This window comes from Sarcophilus harrisii, chromosome 4 (assembly GCF_902635505.1).
Source record: "Sarcophilus harrisii chromosome 4, mSarHar1.11, whole genome shotgun sequence".
Classification (NCBI taxonomy): Eukaryota; Metazoa; Chordata; class Mammalia; order Dasyuromorphia; family Dasyuridae; genus Sarcophilus; species Sarcophilus harrisii.
The window spans coordinates 254,579,374-254,595,271 of NC_045429.1; the positions used below are offsets into that span (position 1 = coordinate 254,579,374).

The 15,898-nt window shown below is 31.9% G+C and overlaps 1 protein-coding gene across 3 annotated transcripts in view; it reads right to left on the reverse strand.

Moving 5' to 3' along the window:
* FAM83B (family with sequence similarity 83 member B) overlaps window positions 1–15,898 on the reverse strand; it is a 105,217-nt gene that overhangs the window by 6,775 nt on the left and 82,544 nt on the right. For all 3 annotated transcript variants that reach the window (XM_003769167.3, XM_031964708.1, XM_031964709.1), the window contains 2 exons: window positions 5,246–5,410; window positions 3,476–3,600 (listed from right to left, as the gene is read on the reverse strand). In XM_003769167.3, coding sequence (XP_003769215.1) covers window positions 3,476–3,600; window positions 5,246–5,410 — 290 coding nt within the window. The remainder of the gene's footprint in view (window positions 1–3,475; window positions 3,601–5,245; window positions 5,411–15,898) is intronic.

Consider the following 15,898-nt stretch of genomic DNA (forward strand, 5'->3'; position numbering starts at 1 on the left):
GTCAAGAGACAGTAATTACAAGTTTATGAGATAGAGGTTCTTATTTGCCCTTCTTTTTGAAAGACAAGATGACTAGGATACTAGAGAGATGATACACAAGGTACGAGTGAATTGGATTTGAAGGAGGGAGGACAGTACATTACCAACTTCAGTTTTTCCTCCAGAACCATCTGGATCCAATGGCCGGATATATACATTGGGAGACTCACACATATAGTGTGAGACCTTGACCTTTTAAAATTAATGTTTTTAACAGATTACAGTTTGATTGAAGCAACTGCCCATTCAGTGATCAAGGCTAAGTGAGAATGGGGGGAAAAAGTTGAGAGAAATAGAGAGAAAGGAGGCAAAAGTAATATTTGAAGTAGTATTTTTTTTAGCAGCTGTGTAAAGGAGACAGATAAGAAAGAGGTGAGAATAGAGACAGAGAGTTAAGTGATTATTATTGTAAACTACATGTTTGAAAATAATAGGGGAAACTAAGTAAGAATGTGTAGAAATGTAAAGCAAAGGGCTAATTCTAAAAATCAAGAGCAGCACATTTTCTTAAATATCTACTAAGCATAAAACATTATGTTTAGTGCTAATTTTAGAAAGATGAGAACACCATCATCCCTACTATCAGTGTTTTTAAGTCTAATGGGGGAATCACACATGAATATAAATAAGTATATTACTATAAAAAATGTGATTACTGATAACAGATAACAGAAGACTTCATGGAGGAGATGGTACCTAAGCCAAGGCTCAAAGAGATTTTTTTGAATGGTAAAGGTGAGGAAGGAATGCATAAAGTCAATTAATCAACAAGCATTTATTAACTGGAAAAAAGGCAGCTAAAGATTGGAGATGCAAAAAAATAGAAGAAAAAATTCTTTTAGCAAGGTAGAGATGACATAGCTACACTAGAACAACAAAAAAAAATATAGAAAATTAAAGTGAAAGTTAACTGTAGAGGGAAATAGAATTAGCAACAGAGAAACTATAAAAAGACCTTTTAGAGTGATGGCATTTAAAGTGAGTCTTAAATGAAACCAGAGATTTATGACTTGAAGGTTGTGTGTTTGGGTGGTGGTTGAGGGAAAGCATTCCAGCTTGGCATAAAGTCAGTATAAAATCACACGACAAAGAGATGGGATATTGTACTCAAAGAATAGCAAATAAGGCAATATGGTTAGAAGACAGAGTAAAACGATGGAAGTAAAATGGAAGAATATTTAAGAGGTAGGATATGGCTAGGGCAGATTGTAAAGGGGAAAGAAGGAAGGCCGAGTGAAATTCTAGGATACTGCAACAAGATATTACAATTAGAGAAGACGATGGAAGCAAGAGGAAGATGCCATAGAGATTTAATAAGTAAGATATAATAACTTATTGTGGCTAAAAAAGATGATTTGTACTTAATGATAGAATTGATGTTGTGAGGCACAAAGAAAAATTAATAATAATTCAAATTTTAAAGTTCTTGGGAAGCATTAAAGATCAATATAAGTTTAAAAGCAGAAATACCCACTGGAGAAAAAAAAAATCAAAGATTCTCTGAAATGATCAAAGATCTTTAAAGCTGAAAAGAAACTTAGAAGCCTTCAAATCCACCTGTCCCTCAGTTAATAATATGAGGACTGAGAAAAACAGAGGATAAGTTTCATGCCTAGTACTACATTATCTGTAAATTGCTGAGGAGGCATTTCTTGCTGACTCAAAGTACAATTCCCCATCCACCATACCATACTATCTCAAGTTAAAAATAGCATTTGAAGGGTTTCAAAGTACTTCATGTTACTTTATTTAATCTTATTATATTAAAGATACTAAAGTATGGAGAATTAAGCATACTTACTGGCAAAGACCTTCAAGAAATGGAAAGGAATGGGATATAAAGGACACTTGAAAATATTTAACTTTGAGAAAGTGAACAATGCCTTATACTGAGAAGCTGGATGCTCAAGATATTTACTTATTTGATATGAGGGATATTTCAAAGAAAGAATAGATATGGTAGTGAGGATAGAAAAGGGGTCATAATTGAGAGGATCATACCTCATTTTCTTCATAGTTTTAATTTAATACATAGAGAAGTAATCAGCCCTAAGTGAAGGTTGGCAGTGGATAGAGGCTTGTTTCTCATTATGTCTCCAAATGATGAAAGTATGTGACAAGAATCTAATGAAGCAGGAAAGTACTATGACTAGAGAACATAAAGCAACTTAGCAAAATTGCATAAATTTTTTAGCAGCACTCATCTACATGGGTGAAGAGTAAAATGATAAATTGAAGATGTCAGTATTTAGGAATGATATGTCACAATAACATAAAGATGAGCAAGGGAATTATTATTCTCATAAAGTATAAGTTCATAACAAGTTCATGTATAATCCTCTTTATTTTTTGAATAATTGAGATTTCTGTTTAATTTGTTAAATTTATAATACAAATAAAATATTAAGAAATATGATATTTAAGGAATTAGCTATTGAGATGAAGGAAGATTTTCTTATAATAAGGAAGGGAGTGAATGACTGAGTGAATTGAGTAGGGTCAAGAAATTGAAGGCATTGGTTGGTTAAGAAAGCTCTGGGAGCATAGATATAGAGCTAGAAAAGTCCTCAGTGGCCATGTAGTCTAATTCTCTCATCTATTGAAGAAACAAAGGTCCAAGGAATTTAAATGACAAATGTCTACTCACACAAGGGAATAAGCCTCAGAGGCAATATTTTAATGCTGATCCTCTGTCTCCACAGGCTATACTCTTTTAATTACATCACACTGTGTTTCACTCTTGAACTCTGGTATATGAATACATGCAAAACATTTAACAAATCCTGAGTGCTTGGATTACTACATTATAGTTTTTGGAAGAAAGAGTAATTTAAAATGAACTTGTAGCAATACCCAGAAGAATATAAACAACTGGTGATGAGGGAATAACAAGCCCCAAAGGAATACCTTCAATCATTCTACATTGTTACATTATTAATTTAATTGAAAAGCCAGCACAATGATGGAGGCATAACTGAGCTCTGAATCAGACTCCATGCGGTATGCTATGGACCAGAATCACAGTGGGAGACAAGAGGGAAGGGTTCTGTAACCCATATACCCTATTCTATATTATATATGATGGTACCCTATGTAATTATTCACTGAGGTTTTTCTTGAGAAGATATTAGAGAACAGGACAAAATATGTGATTTCATTGCTATAGAGAATTCTTGAATTAAAAAAAACCTTTCTCTGTAATTTATAGTTTTAGAAAATTGCATAAAGAACTGAGAAGCTAAATGACTCACCCAACATTATCCAGAAACCCTCCAAGAGGGTTTCTGAGTCTCGAATTAATGTATATAAGATGAATCTATTATTTTGTGATCCTATTATTCCTACTGGACATTGTTTATGAAATACAGAAAGATTATAACACAAGAATAAATAACTTCAATTAAATTATAATTGTCTTTAAATATATTGCTCTTACCTGTAGGAGCCATACATAACTTTCTGGCAGTCAACTAAAAGAAATTTCTGTTCCATTTTCCCATGAAATTTTGCCCCTGTTTTTGAAAGGTAATCTTGTCCTTTTACTGTCCTCACTCTGATGTTCTAAAAGACATATATAAATGTGAAGTTACAATTTTGGTTTAAAAGGATTATATTTTTAAAATATAAAATTCACAGGATGTTATATTTAGGTGAAAAGGGGACTTAGGAGGTCATTTTAGAATCAGTATATCATTCATTTTAGAATTAGTATAACAAAAAGATCTATTAAGTATTAAAAAATAAAAACCATCCTAGAAAACCAAACTTTTTATTTTATAAAATAGATACCAGAATATTTTATTATTTTATAATTTATATATTAAATTAAATTAAAATATATATATATATTTGGTTGGGTATATAAACATCTACATACACACACACATATGTGATTTCTCCTCCCTATTTCAACATATAAATCAGGGGTCCTCAAACTTTTTAAATAGGGAAATATTTGAGGACCATTCAGATAATATTTCAGGGGCCTTTAAATAAAGAAACTTTATAGCACTGGGTGAGGGGGATAAATGTCCTCAGCTGCTGCATCTGGCCCACGGGCCGTAGTTTGAGGACCCCTGATATAGATGAATCTGTCTTTCCAATGAATGATATGGATATTCCTCCAGAGATTCAGATGTCAATTCAACCACATCTTATCCTGACATTTCTCTTTTTTGATGTTGTTTTTCAATTGTTTAGTCTTATCTGATTTTTTGTGACTCCATGGATTAGCTATACTGTCCTTGGAGCTTTTTTGGCAAAGATATTGGAGTGGTTACCAGTTCTCTCTCTGATGGATTATGGCAACCAGAGATCAAGTGACTTGCCAAAGTTACTAAGTGCCTAAGGACAATTTTAACTCAGGCTTTCCTCATTCTAGGCCCACTACTTTATTTATTGAACCATGTAGATTTCTCCTTGGTAAACAGGGACTAAGTGACTTGCCTAAGTCACATAGCTAATATATGAGACTATTTATTCCATGTCCATCATTCCATTCATTGAGCTATTCAGATGCCCCTAACAGGTAGATATACTTTTCAATACTCGCCCATAAATCTTTGATAGGAGCTCCACACAAGACAGAGGTCTTCCTTAGATCAGATCTCCAAACACTGATTACATGGATATAAATGGAACAGTTTTGCCCATTGATTATGCCTCATTTTTGCTACATTAGCAATTCATTTATTTTCTGATAATACAATGCCAGAAGCTTTTTATATAGTGGCTTTCCATATCAACCATAACGTTCTTCAGAGATACTACTTTGAAGCTATGTTAATGACATAAAAAATACAGAAAGAAAAAAGTTGCAATTAAGTAATTAAAAACAAGTCAAATGAAGAATCCCTCTAGCCTGGTAGGTAAATATAACAACCACTGATGAGTTTGCTGTTGCATAAACAATTATCAACTGATCATTAAAATTTGTCATGCGCCTATTAAATACTAGGCCCTCTTTGAGGTTCTGACATACACATGTTATATATGCTGAATTTTTCAACCTTGAAGGGAAGATGCAAAATCTACAATTTATAGAAATTTTAGTTACTTTTTGGAAACAATTAGAGACTGTATGGGATGAAATATCCCATCACTCACTCTTGTGTATAATTTTGCATTTCAATTGAGTATTATCACTACATAGAGATTAATTGATATAATCTATACAACATTAAAAAAAATAAACTGATTTCCTTACCCGGAGTCTCTGTACTTGACATCCTTGCTTTTCTGTCATTTTAAAAAAGTGATTGAAGTTGGAATCATCAAGGAGAATATATACAGAAATCCCTCTGGTTGATGCTTCCACTATTTCTTTGAAGATATCCACATCTGTAAAAACATCCATTACTAGGGCAATGACCTGTTGAAGAATAAGAAGACCATTTGAAATACCTAATAGAGATGGCTAGAAATTACTTTCTTCAATCACTGTCACCAAAGACTTTAGTAAGCAGGTAGTTATTTGGTATATATTGAAAGACATTGCGGTATGGGGGTAAGGTCACCAGCTTTAGAGTCAGAAGACTTTATTTGAATTCTGGTTATGCCATTTTGTATTTGAATGATCTGTAATAAGTTACTTTCCTACTTTTAGCTTCAATAAATCCAGGAGGTTCAATTATATGTCTGATAAAGACCCTTATCACTCTAAAGTTTGATACTACCACATGATTTATGATTGTATTAAGTATTTGCATTATATGAAATAAATAGGTCTTTTGTGTGGATGTGTTTTACATCATAAAGCAACAGAAAAAATGCAAGAACAAACATATTAAGAATTAATATTATTATTAAATATATATTAATCAAATATATTGACTAAATAAATTGTATATTAATACAAAGGCAATACAAATAAAAGGCTAAGTGCAATTATGTTACAATGAAAAGTAAAGAGCTCAGTTGCAATTGTGTTTAGAGGGAATCAATACTAGCAACAAAATGTAACTTAGAGGATACGGAATTTCTGGAATTCTTGAAATGGAAGAGTAGGACAAGAAGGAAGGTGATCTAGTTAAAGGTACCAAAAATACATGGGAAGATATTTTGTATGACATTATGATGCCATGCCAAGGCTCAAAGGATGAGAGAACATTCAAAATCAATTAAGAACAGAAAACTGCTTTGGCAATTAAGAGAATTAGAGTGAATGATTTCAGAAGTAAGGTTTCTTGAAAGACAGAAGTATTCATGATGACAAAAGAGAGAAGTAAAGAATTTTACATTTTGAAGGGAGTTTTACGGGAACTTTCTTGTTTTACAGAAAGGAAAACAGAACCTAAAAGGTTAAGTGATTATTAAATTCACAGAATTACTGGCAGAACTCGGACCAAGGTCAGATCAAATCTACTATTTTTGGTATGAATATGGGGCACCTCTGAATTTAGACTAAAATTCTAGAATGACATTTCTCTGAAACAAAGACACTGCAATCAAGTTTTATAAATTGAAAGGAAAATATGTTTCCTATGTTCAGGTCAATATATTTCATAGCAATTTCTCAGTTATCTCAAGTCAAACTATTAAAAATCAAATAATATACTATGGTCAAATATGCCAACTTAAAAAAATTCTTTATGTTTGTAATCCATAAGAAAAATCTCACTTGCTTTAAAAAAAGTCAGTAGCATATATCGCTACTAATAAGGTACAATCTAAAATAATCCCATTCCCTTATTTTCAGTATATGCTTGCAAACTCTGTTACATGAAAACTCTATTACACTCAAATAATATATAGGTTTATTATTAAGAGTTTGTTGAGCAAACAAAACTCTTTGGAATTAGACAGAATCTGCCTAGAAATTTTATAGTGTAGCATGCACTACAAAATAAGGAAATTCCTGAAATAATAAAAAAAAAGTTTGCTCTTTCTTGACATTGCTGTTATTCTAAACATGTTGAGAAGAAGATTGAAAACAAAATTTATATTTAACAAGCATGAAAAAATCAGAAAAGCATGAAACATCTATATGGATTGATAAAGAATGAAACAAAAAGATTCATCAGATCAATATATGTATTTGTAATATATGTACATGTAATCATGTAACTCATGATCACAGTTAAAAACATAAGAGAAATATCATTAATGTCAATTGTCATAGCTAATCTTGAGAACAGAATACAGATACAGAAATTCTATGCTAAGTAGAGAGGTACTGATTATCAGCGTATATTATATATACTGTCAGATGTGGCACTGTGTTAGGATATTTTGCTTTGAATGATGTAAAGAGGAAAATTATCAATAAAACCTGAAATAATGGTTTGGAAAATCATGAGCTATATCATAATCCCATACTAAATATTTTCTTTTAAAATTAGCCTAGGAAAGAAAATCTACTTTCATAGCAGTTTAAGATAGTTTCTTAATTCACCAAGGTTGTTTTTGAATGAGGCACTTTGAAGTTTTCTATATGACAAAAAATAATTGGTTAATATGATCATATACACTAAAATGACTGGAATACATCAGTTAAAGCAGTAAATTTAAAAAATCATATTCTTTAAGTGTGATTTAATGTTTGCAATCAATTAAACAACATCTAGATAGCTAAGTGGAATAGTGAGTAGAGTGCAGGATCTGGAGTCAGGAAAATCTGAGTTTAAATCAGGCCTTAACTACCTGTGTTATTCTGGGCAAGCTACTTAGCGCTGTTAGCCTCAATTTCTTCATCTATAAAATGAGCTGGAAAAGGAAATGACAAACCACTACAGCATATCTACCAAGAAAACCTCAAAGAAAGTCACAAAGAATAACACACAATTGAAAACTACTGAAAAACAACAAACAAAATATTCATTACAGGTCATTCTTGATTTAAAAAAATCAATTAGCACCTGGAGAATATGCTTCCTAATGTCAGGTCATTTGAAGTAACAAAATGCCTAAATTCTTGTAAATTAAAAAAAAAGTCAAAAGAACAAATATTATTATTTAGGAAAAACATTTGATGTATTGAGCAACTAGATAATCACAACATATTGAAGGAGCCTTCTTATTGACAGTCTTTCCAGCCAAACAGATAATGCATTAGATTAGGATCCAGGAAGCTAGCTGACATGCTTATCTGATATCAAGGGGCTCATGCAATATACTGCAGTCTATTTCTCCTATTACACAACTAGGTTTTCTCAATAACCCTTAGGATATTGTAGAGAACTGTATCATCTCTGTGAAACACTCTAAACCATGAATAGGAAGGTCAAATATTCAGGCTGATTTGCACCCACAGCAGGATGTATTATAAGTCAAATTTTATTTTAAAGTATAGTAGAAACCTGATACATGATTTATAGAAAATTCCATAAATAAAATCTTGAATTAAATGATAGGAAAATGTAGCTTGACACAATGGAAATTGAATTAACTGTCAGAGTACTCAGATTCTATTCCCAAGATTTGGGACTTATCAGCTTTGAGACTTTGGGGAAAGTATTTATTTTTTTTTTTTTTTTAAATTTCAGTCTGTAAGATGGTAAAACGACAACCATCCTTCCTAATTCATGATCACTTTTTTAAAAAATTATAATATACATGTATAAATTATATACTTATAAAAGACCAAGTTTTCTAAAATGTACATAAATCAAGCAAGATAGTACCTTAAGCAATCACATTTTATTTACTATTATACTATCAGTGTAGTATATAAAATTCTTCAGAATTCTTGCTTTTTATTACTAAAGTACCATCTTATAGCACAAAAAACTCAGGAGTTATAAGGCAAAGATCTGGGTTCAAATATTAGTTGTACCATTTGTTAGCAATGTGACCTAGTTAATCACTTAACTTTCCTTAGTCTGTTTTCTCATCTGTAAATTGAGGATAATAAGATTTGTTCTAAGATTTGGAAAGTACATATATTGACTTATTTGATTGTCACAATAATCTGGTGAAGTAGGCAGGTCATATAATTTTCTTTGAAATACTGAAATGTTCTTATTACAATAAGATAGTAAATAAGAGAAAAGCTTCACAAGAACTATGGAATTCAGAAGGCCTTCTATGGGAAGATATTTGCAGGTATCCTCAAATAGGCTTTTGGGATCCTATGTGATCTTTCCTTGATCTCTTTATGTAAATGCTCCATAAATGATCTACCCAGAGAAGCAGAAAACTATTTCTTTACTGATAATATTGTAAACAGGATGGGAGCCCCAGAGCCCATCATCTCTTTTGTCTATTACTGCATAAATGGGCCCACCTTCTTTTCTAGGCATACATATCTGATAATTTCTTTACATGAAAACAATGTTTCACAGCACACAACAGCTTATTTAAGCACATAATACATCTTTCTATTGTAATCAGATCAGCTGAAATTTTTAGATTCTTAAGATTTTAATGTTCCATAATTTGCAGTCATTTAACACCTTTTTTGGATATTGATGTTTAAAATGAGGTTTTACTAATGTGAACACTATGTAATCATTAAAAAGTGCCATACAGTTTTGTAGATGCAGTTCATCTCTATTTCCTCCTATATTATTTATATAGAAACCTTCCCTTTATTTTGCCATAAAACTCTGAAGTCTCTTCATTGAGTTCCAGTTGATTCATCTTGATCTAAATCCTTGCTATAATCTATTTGCTTCTAGGATACCTTCCTACTTTTTCCACTGTAATTCCTTATTCAAGATTTTCCTTGTTACCCTATTCCCTGTTCTCATTATTTGCTGACTTCAGTATAAACAGTGATATCCCCTCAAACTCTGATCTCCTTGTTCATCAGTTTTCTCAGATTCTTGGATCTGCATCATGTGTCTATTTCAGTCAAATATAAATGATCATGAAAAATATAAGTAAATTTTTCAAAGAAATGATAATCTTGTTGAGGAAAAAAAAAGATACGTACATATGGAGGAAGAGAATAATATAAGTCGAGGGTTGATCAAATTTTAAGTGAAATGGTACTAATTCTAAGTAAAAAACAAAAGTTCAAAGAAGTGATAGGGCATGAAGGATTTTATTTCTTAACATCTCCCTTAATTGTGGCATGTCTATAAGCTTAACAACTGAAATCCTACTTCCATTCATATCTCTCTCTCTCTCTCTCTCTCTCTCTCTCTCTCTCTCTCTCTCTCTCTCTCATACATTCTAAACTTATACTTCCTTCTTATTGGTACTTTTTAGACATTCATGTCTGTGTATATCAATCCAAATGTTAGATAGTTAAAAGCAAGGATTGTTTAACTTTTTAGGGTATGATTTTGTCTTATTGTCATTGTCATCGATAACCTCAAAGCATAGTACCTTACATACAACAGTGATTTAATAACTTTTTTCAAACTGAAAATTCAAATTTTCAATTTTTTCCCCCAAAACTAAATAAGGTTAGTTATATGGAGAAAAACAGATTATGTAGAGTACTGAAAACTAGATGAATTTTAGACTTTATTAGGTAAGCAGTAGGAGTGTTTCTGCAGGGTTTTGAGATGATAATGAAAACAGTGTTGACTAGCAATAGTATGCAAGATAGAATGGAAGACAAAGACTGAAAAAGTACTATATTTACATTTTCATCGATAGTTTACCTTTTTTCATTTGTCAAAAGGTGAGAATAGAAAAGCAGTAAAGATAAAAATGAAAATTAATCATAGGAAGCAAAATAAGGAGGGGAATCAAGATTCATTTCGATTTAAATAGTGAATTCATATTCATGAATAGATGAAATTAAACAGAAACATTTCAATGTTTTTATTATTTCCTTACTATCACATTTTTTCTCTTTTAACATGTAAAGATATTAGTAATTTACTTTGAATATGACCTATATATTTAATGAAATGTAAGTTGCCTTGGGTTAATGTGTTCTACATAAAGAACTGTCATTATCATCCTCAAGACTACATATCCCTCTCTTTATATAGTTACAGTTGGAAAGCTATTCTTCAAAATACGATTCAGCAGGGTTCCTAACTCTACTGGAAATTGCCGAAAGAAAAAGATAACTTTTACTTTCTTTTTTTTTTCTTTTTTGAATAAGAAAATTTAATAGCAACCTAGACAAAACAATATTTAGATATAATATTACTACAGCAAAATTCTACAGAATTTTTAAGTCAGGAAAGTTTCTAAAATGAGGTAACAAAGGAAAAGAGAATTATTTAGAGTGGAATCCTCAGTCTGAAAATCTTATCAAAATTATGAACTAAATATGTGTGTGATTGTGTGTGTGTGTATAAAAAGACACACACAACCACACACATACGTCAATATATTTAATGTCTTTGAAATCTTCCATTTTTACTTCCCAAATTCTATGAAATAAAACAAAATAGTTTTATCATATTTTAGAACTTTTAATAAGGCAAATGCATTTATGTATGCATGTATATAGCATTACACAAAGGGCAATGTGGAGATGATCACATGGAGTTGCAGTCATGTGACCAAGCAAGTCTTGTAAAAGAGCATAAAGGATATTTTTAGATAGATAAATAAATGAAAGACAAATTTGTCAAGTGTTTATAATGAAGTAAAAATGATGGGCATTCCAAATGTCCTAATAATATCAACATAGAGCCAGAGAAGAAACTCTATGTTCAGTAAAATTCCCATGGTATTTTCAAGTCAAGACAGGGATAAGCTGAAAAGACAGGAATAACTTTGAAAGGAATATGCACATAAATAAGTAAAGTTCTATAGAGATAATTGAAGGGAACTTTTTAGAGAATTTTAAAATATTTTTTTCAATTACATGTAAAAAAGAGTTGTAACATTAATTTTTATAATTTTTGACTTCTAATTTCCTCTCTTATTCACTCCCTCCCTGAGAAGCCAACCACTTTGAGACATTATACATAACACTATATTTCCAACTATAGCTAAATCATTCACAATTGATAATCATACAATATTATTATTGTGCACAATGACCTGGCTCTGCTAATTTCATTTTGTAGTAATATATGCAAGTCTTCTCAGAGTTTCAAGACTTTGTTTTTAATTAAGAAATGGCAGTTTCCTGACAAACTTGTGTTAATTTATGGTTTAATATGTAAACATCCATATGGTTTTGGTAAAATAATGTACTTATACAGTAAATTCTGATGTCCTGAGCAGTCATCAAATTGATATAAATAATAATGATAATAATGTTAATAAAAACTACCCATTTATATAGTGCATACTATATGTCAGGCAATGTGCTAAATTCTTTACAATTATATCTTTTGATCTTCAGAATAACCCTGAAATATAGCTATTATTATCATCCCCACTTTAGAATTGAGGAAACTGAGGCAAACAGAGGTTAAGTGATATGCCCAAGTTCACATAGTTAGCATATATCTAATAATTGATTTGAATTTCAACTTTCCTGACTCTGGGCCACCAGCTTTATCTAATGTGCCACCTGGTAATTATGGTGATTATAGATTATAAATAATCTATAGATTGTAGATTACTCCTGTAATCACTATAATTGTCTCCACTGATATGATGCCCCAGGGAAGAGGAATGTGGTATAATTAACAGAATTCTAGCATTTTAGACTCAGGGAGACTGGGGTTGAACTCCTGTCATTAAGCTATATTTCTCGTAGTATGATAACCAGGAAAGTCATAACTACTCAGTTTCCTGATCTGTAAAATCAGAATAACAACAACTGCAATGCCTACATCAAAAGGCTATTTTATAAAGCATTTTTAAATGTCAATTTTTTTTTAGTAGCACAATGAAATTTCTCTGAAAGGGGAAAAATACATATAACTGGACTAAATCAGAATAGGTTTATCATATGCTTCTGGTGGGAAAGAGAATGGGATACCAATACCAACGCTTTTGTATTTCTCTATCTAGCTGAGTTCTATTTGCATAAATTATATGAATATAATGGAGGAGATTAACATGATTCCTTTCCAAGGTATCTTTTCAATCAGTAAATAAATATTTATTTAACACTTACCTAGTGCCAATTACTGTGCTGTAAGGGATGAGAAAAAAAGAGGCAAAAATTGTCCAAGTCCTCAAGGAATTTACAACCCAATAGGAGAGAGAACTAACAATTATGTATAAATAAGCTATTCAGGAAAAATAGGTAAGAACAAAAATAAGGAAGTTAGAGTTAAAAGGAATTGGGCAATGTTCCTGCGAAGATAGGGTTTTAGTGTGGATTTAAAGGAAGTCAGGAAGTCAATAGACACAGTTGAGGAACAAAGGTGTCATAGGTTTGGGGGACAGTAAGAGAAAATATCTGGAGCTGAGAGATAGACTTGCTTGTGAAACATCAAGGAAGCTACTGTCATTGGATTAAAAGGCCAGTTGATGGACACTAAGACATAACTGTAGAAGGATTGGAGTAAGGTTCGGTTAAGAGCTTTCGGTGCTAAATAGGGTATTTTTTATTTGATCATGAAAGTAATAGAGAGCCACTTCAGTTTATTGAGTAGGGTTTATTTATATTAATTAGTGAATCATCTAGTGTTACTGGCCAGAACTCTGAACTTAAAACAAAAGATTCTTACAAGGTACTAAATGGAATTGAGGAGACAATTGTTATCTAATTTAGCATGGTTCAGTATGATTGATTTAATCTTACAACAAATAATGGTTTCCTAGTGACATAATGTTTGGTTTATATTCAGTGTAGAGCATATAAGGGAAGAGCCTTAGCCAGGATTTATTTGGAGAGATTCGGAGGGCTGAAAAGCCAGGCGAGAGCTGAAGCTCTCGGAACCAAGGAGAGAGATAGGCCTCTAAGAAAGCTAACCGGGCCCCAGGAAAGGAGACAAGACTTTGAAAGAGACAATAAAGGATTTGGCTTTAACCCCTGGCTACTCATGTGGTGACTACTGAACTGAAAAGAAGCCTGCTCCCAGAGAACCCCAAGAAAACTGAAACAAGAGAACATTACAACCTAGGATACCTTGCTTTGTCAGAAATACTGTAAATCATAAAAACTAAAATGGGTTTCTAACCAGAAATTAAATGAGAGTTAAACTGATAAATTCAAAGGAGAAAATAATCAAAAAGTGAATGAAAAAGACAGAAAAGGTCATAGATGCATCAACCAGAAAGTAATAATCAGCAATTAAAGAAAAAATACAGATAGTCATATTAATCAACAAAACAGAATTGTTCAAGCAATAGAACTGATGTTAGTTCTTCAAGTGCAGCTTGGCAGATAGGAAGAGAGCCACTGGTTGAGAAAACTGACCAAGGAAATCTGGAAAGAGCTTCATAACCAACTACTGAAAGGAACATAGACCCAGAGCTAGTCATCTAACCTCTATTTGCCTTAAGTTACTGGAGAAGAAAATGTCAATTCATTTAGAAGAACCTTTGCCAAGAATACCCAAGGATCATTATTGGTGCACTATGATCCACAGGCTCTTAAAGAGTCAGACATGACTGAGCAACCACATTATAATGTGAGCAGAACTGTGTTCCAATTTTTTTTCTCTACTCCTCTTTTAGATTCCTCTTCCTTATTTCTGAACCACCATTCTTCAGATTCCTCAGGTTTTTAACTTCAGTGTCATTTTTCATTTTTAATTACTCTATATCTGGGAGGAAACTAAGATACTTAAAAAGCTACCCAAAAAGACAGAATTAAGCTACATCTAGACCTTCACTCCAGGCTCCTTGTTGTCTTGAAATAAATAAACTAGGCACAGCTAGTTGGTGAAGTGGATAGAACACCAGCCCTAAAATCAGGAGGACCTGAGTTGAAATCTGGTCTCAGACACTTAACACTTCCTGGCTGTGTGACCCTGACAGGGAAAAAAAAGAAATAAATAAACTATCTCTTAAGTCATTTTCTCATCATTGAATGGCTAATAAGTATTAGAAATGGAAAAAAAAAATCAAAGTTCTCTTGAATCTAAACCCAACATTCAAACAAGTCTTCTAAAAACATAGTAATAGGAAAAAAAATCATATTCAAAGTAGATATCTTTCTAAAGGAGGAAAGGTCAATGAAGACAGCCAAAGCATTAAGTTGTAATGACATCTGAATTAGAGATTTTATTTCCATTTATGCCTCTTATCACTACACAGAAAGTTATTTCACCTTTGAAGGCCTTATTTTTTTCATATATAAAAATGAGGGTGGTTGGAGTTAGATTAACTCTGAGAGATCTTTCAACTTTCACACTCAATCCAACTGTAATCCATTTTAGTACATTATGAAAGGCATGTAAGAATGTCTTAAACATTTCCCTTTTGCATGGATTTTTGATTTATCCAAACCTTACTTTTGTTGAAGATTCCAGAAAAGCATGTCCTACCTATGTTATTTCTCTCCACAGTTAAGCCAATCTCTATCCTTATCATTGTTGGTTATAGAGACCAAGTTTCTAGACTCAAAGAACACTTTGCAATGAATATTTAAATGCCAGGAATTCACTTTTGTCAATGAAAATTGCACTCTTGAAACTAATTTTAGTTGTGTCAGGAGATGTCAGTAATGACTCTAGTTTTAGAGGAAGAAAAGAAAAGATGGTAGGATCACCCACCTGCCACCAATATTCTTTCCTTCCCATTCTACTTCATGCTCAGAGCAGTTTAAACAATTACTCCTCAGAAGAATACCATCTATGCAACTTTTTGGCTGAAATAGAAACATTGCTTTTTAAATTAAAATTAGTATACATCTCTCAATACCTTGTTATTAACTTTTTAGATTTTGAATTAAAAATCTCATATACAATTGCTTATTTTCATCAATGTCATTTAAAAAGAAACGGATTACTGAGTAAAGGATATAATTATTTTTTAAAATCATTATATTGGATTGAACTACATATTTTTCATTAAAGTTAAAGATTTGCAAAGGAGGATTAAGTACTATTTCACGGATAATGTTTGTTTCCAATGACTAATTGTGGGAATGAGA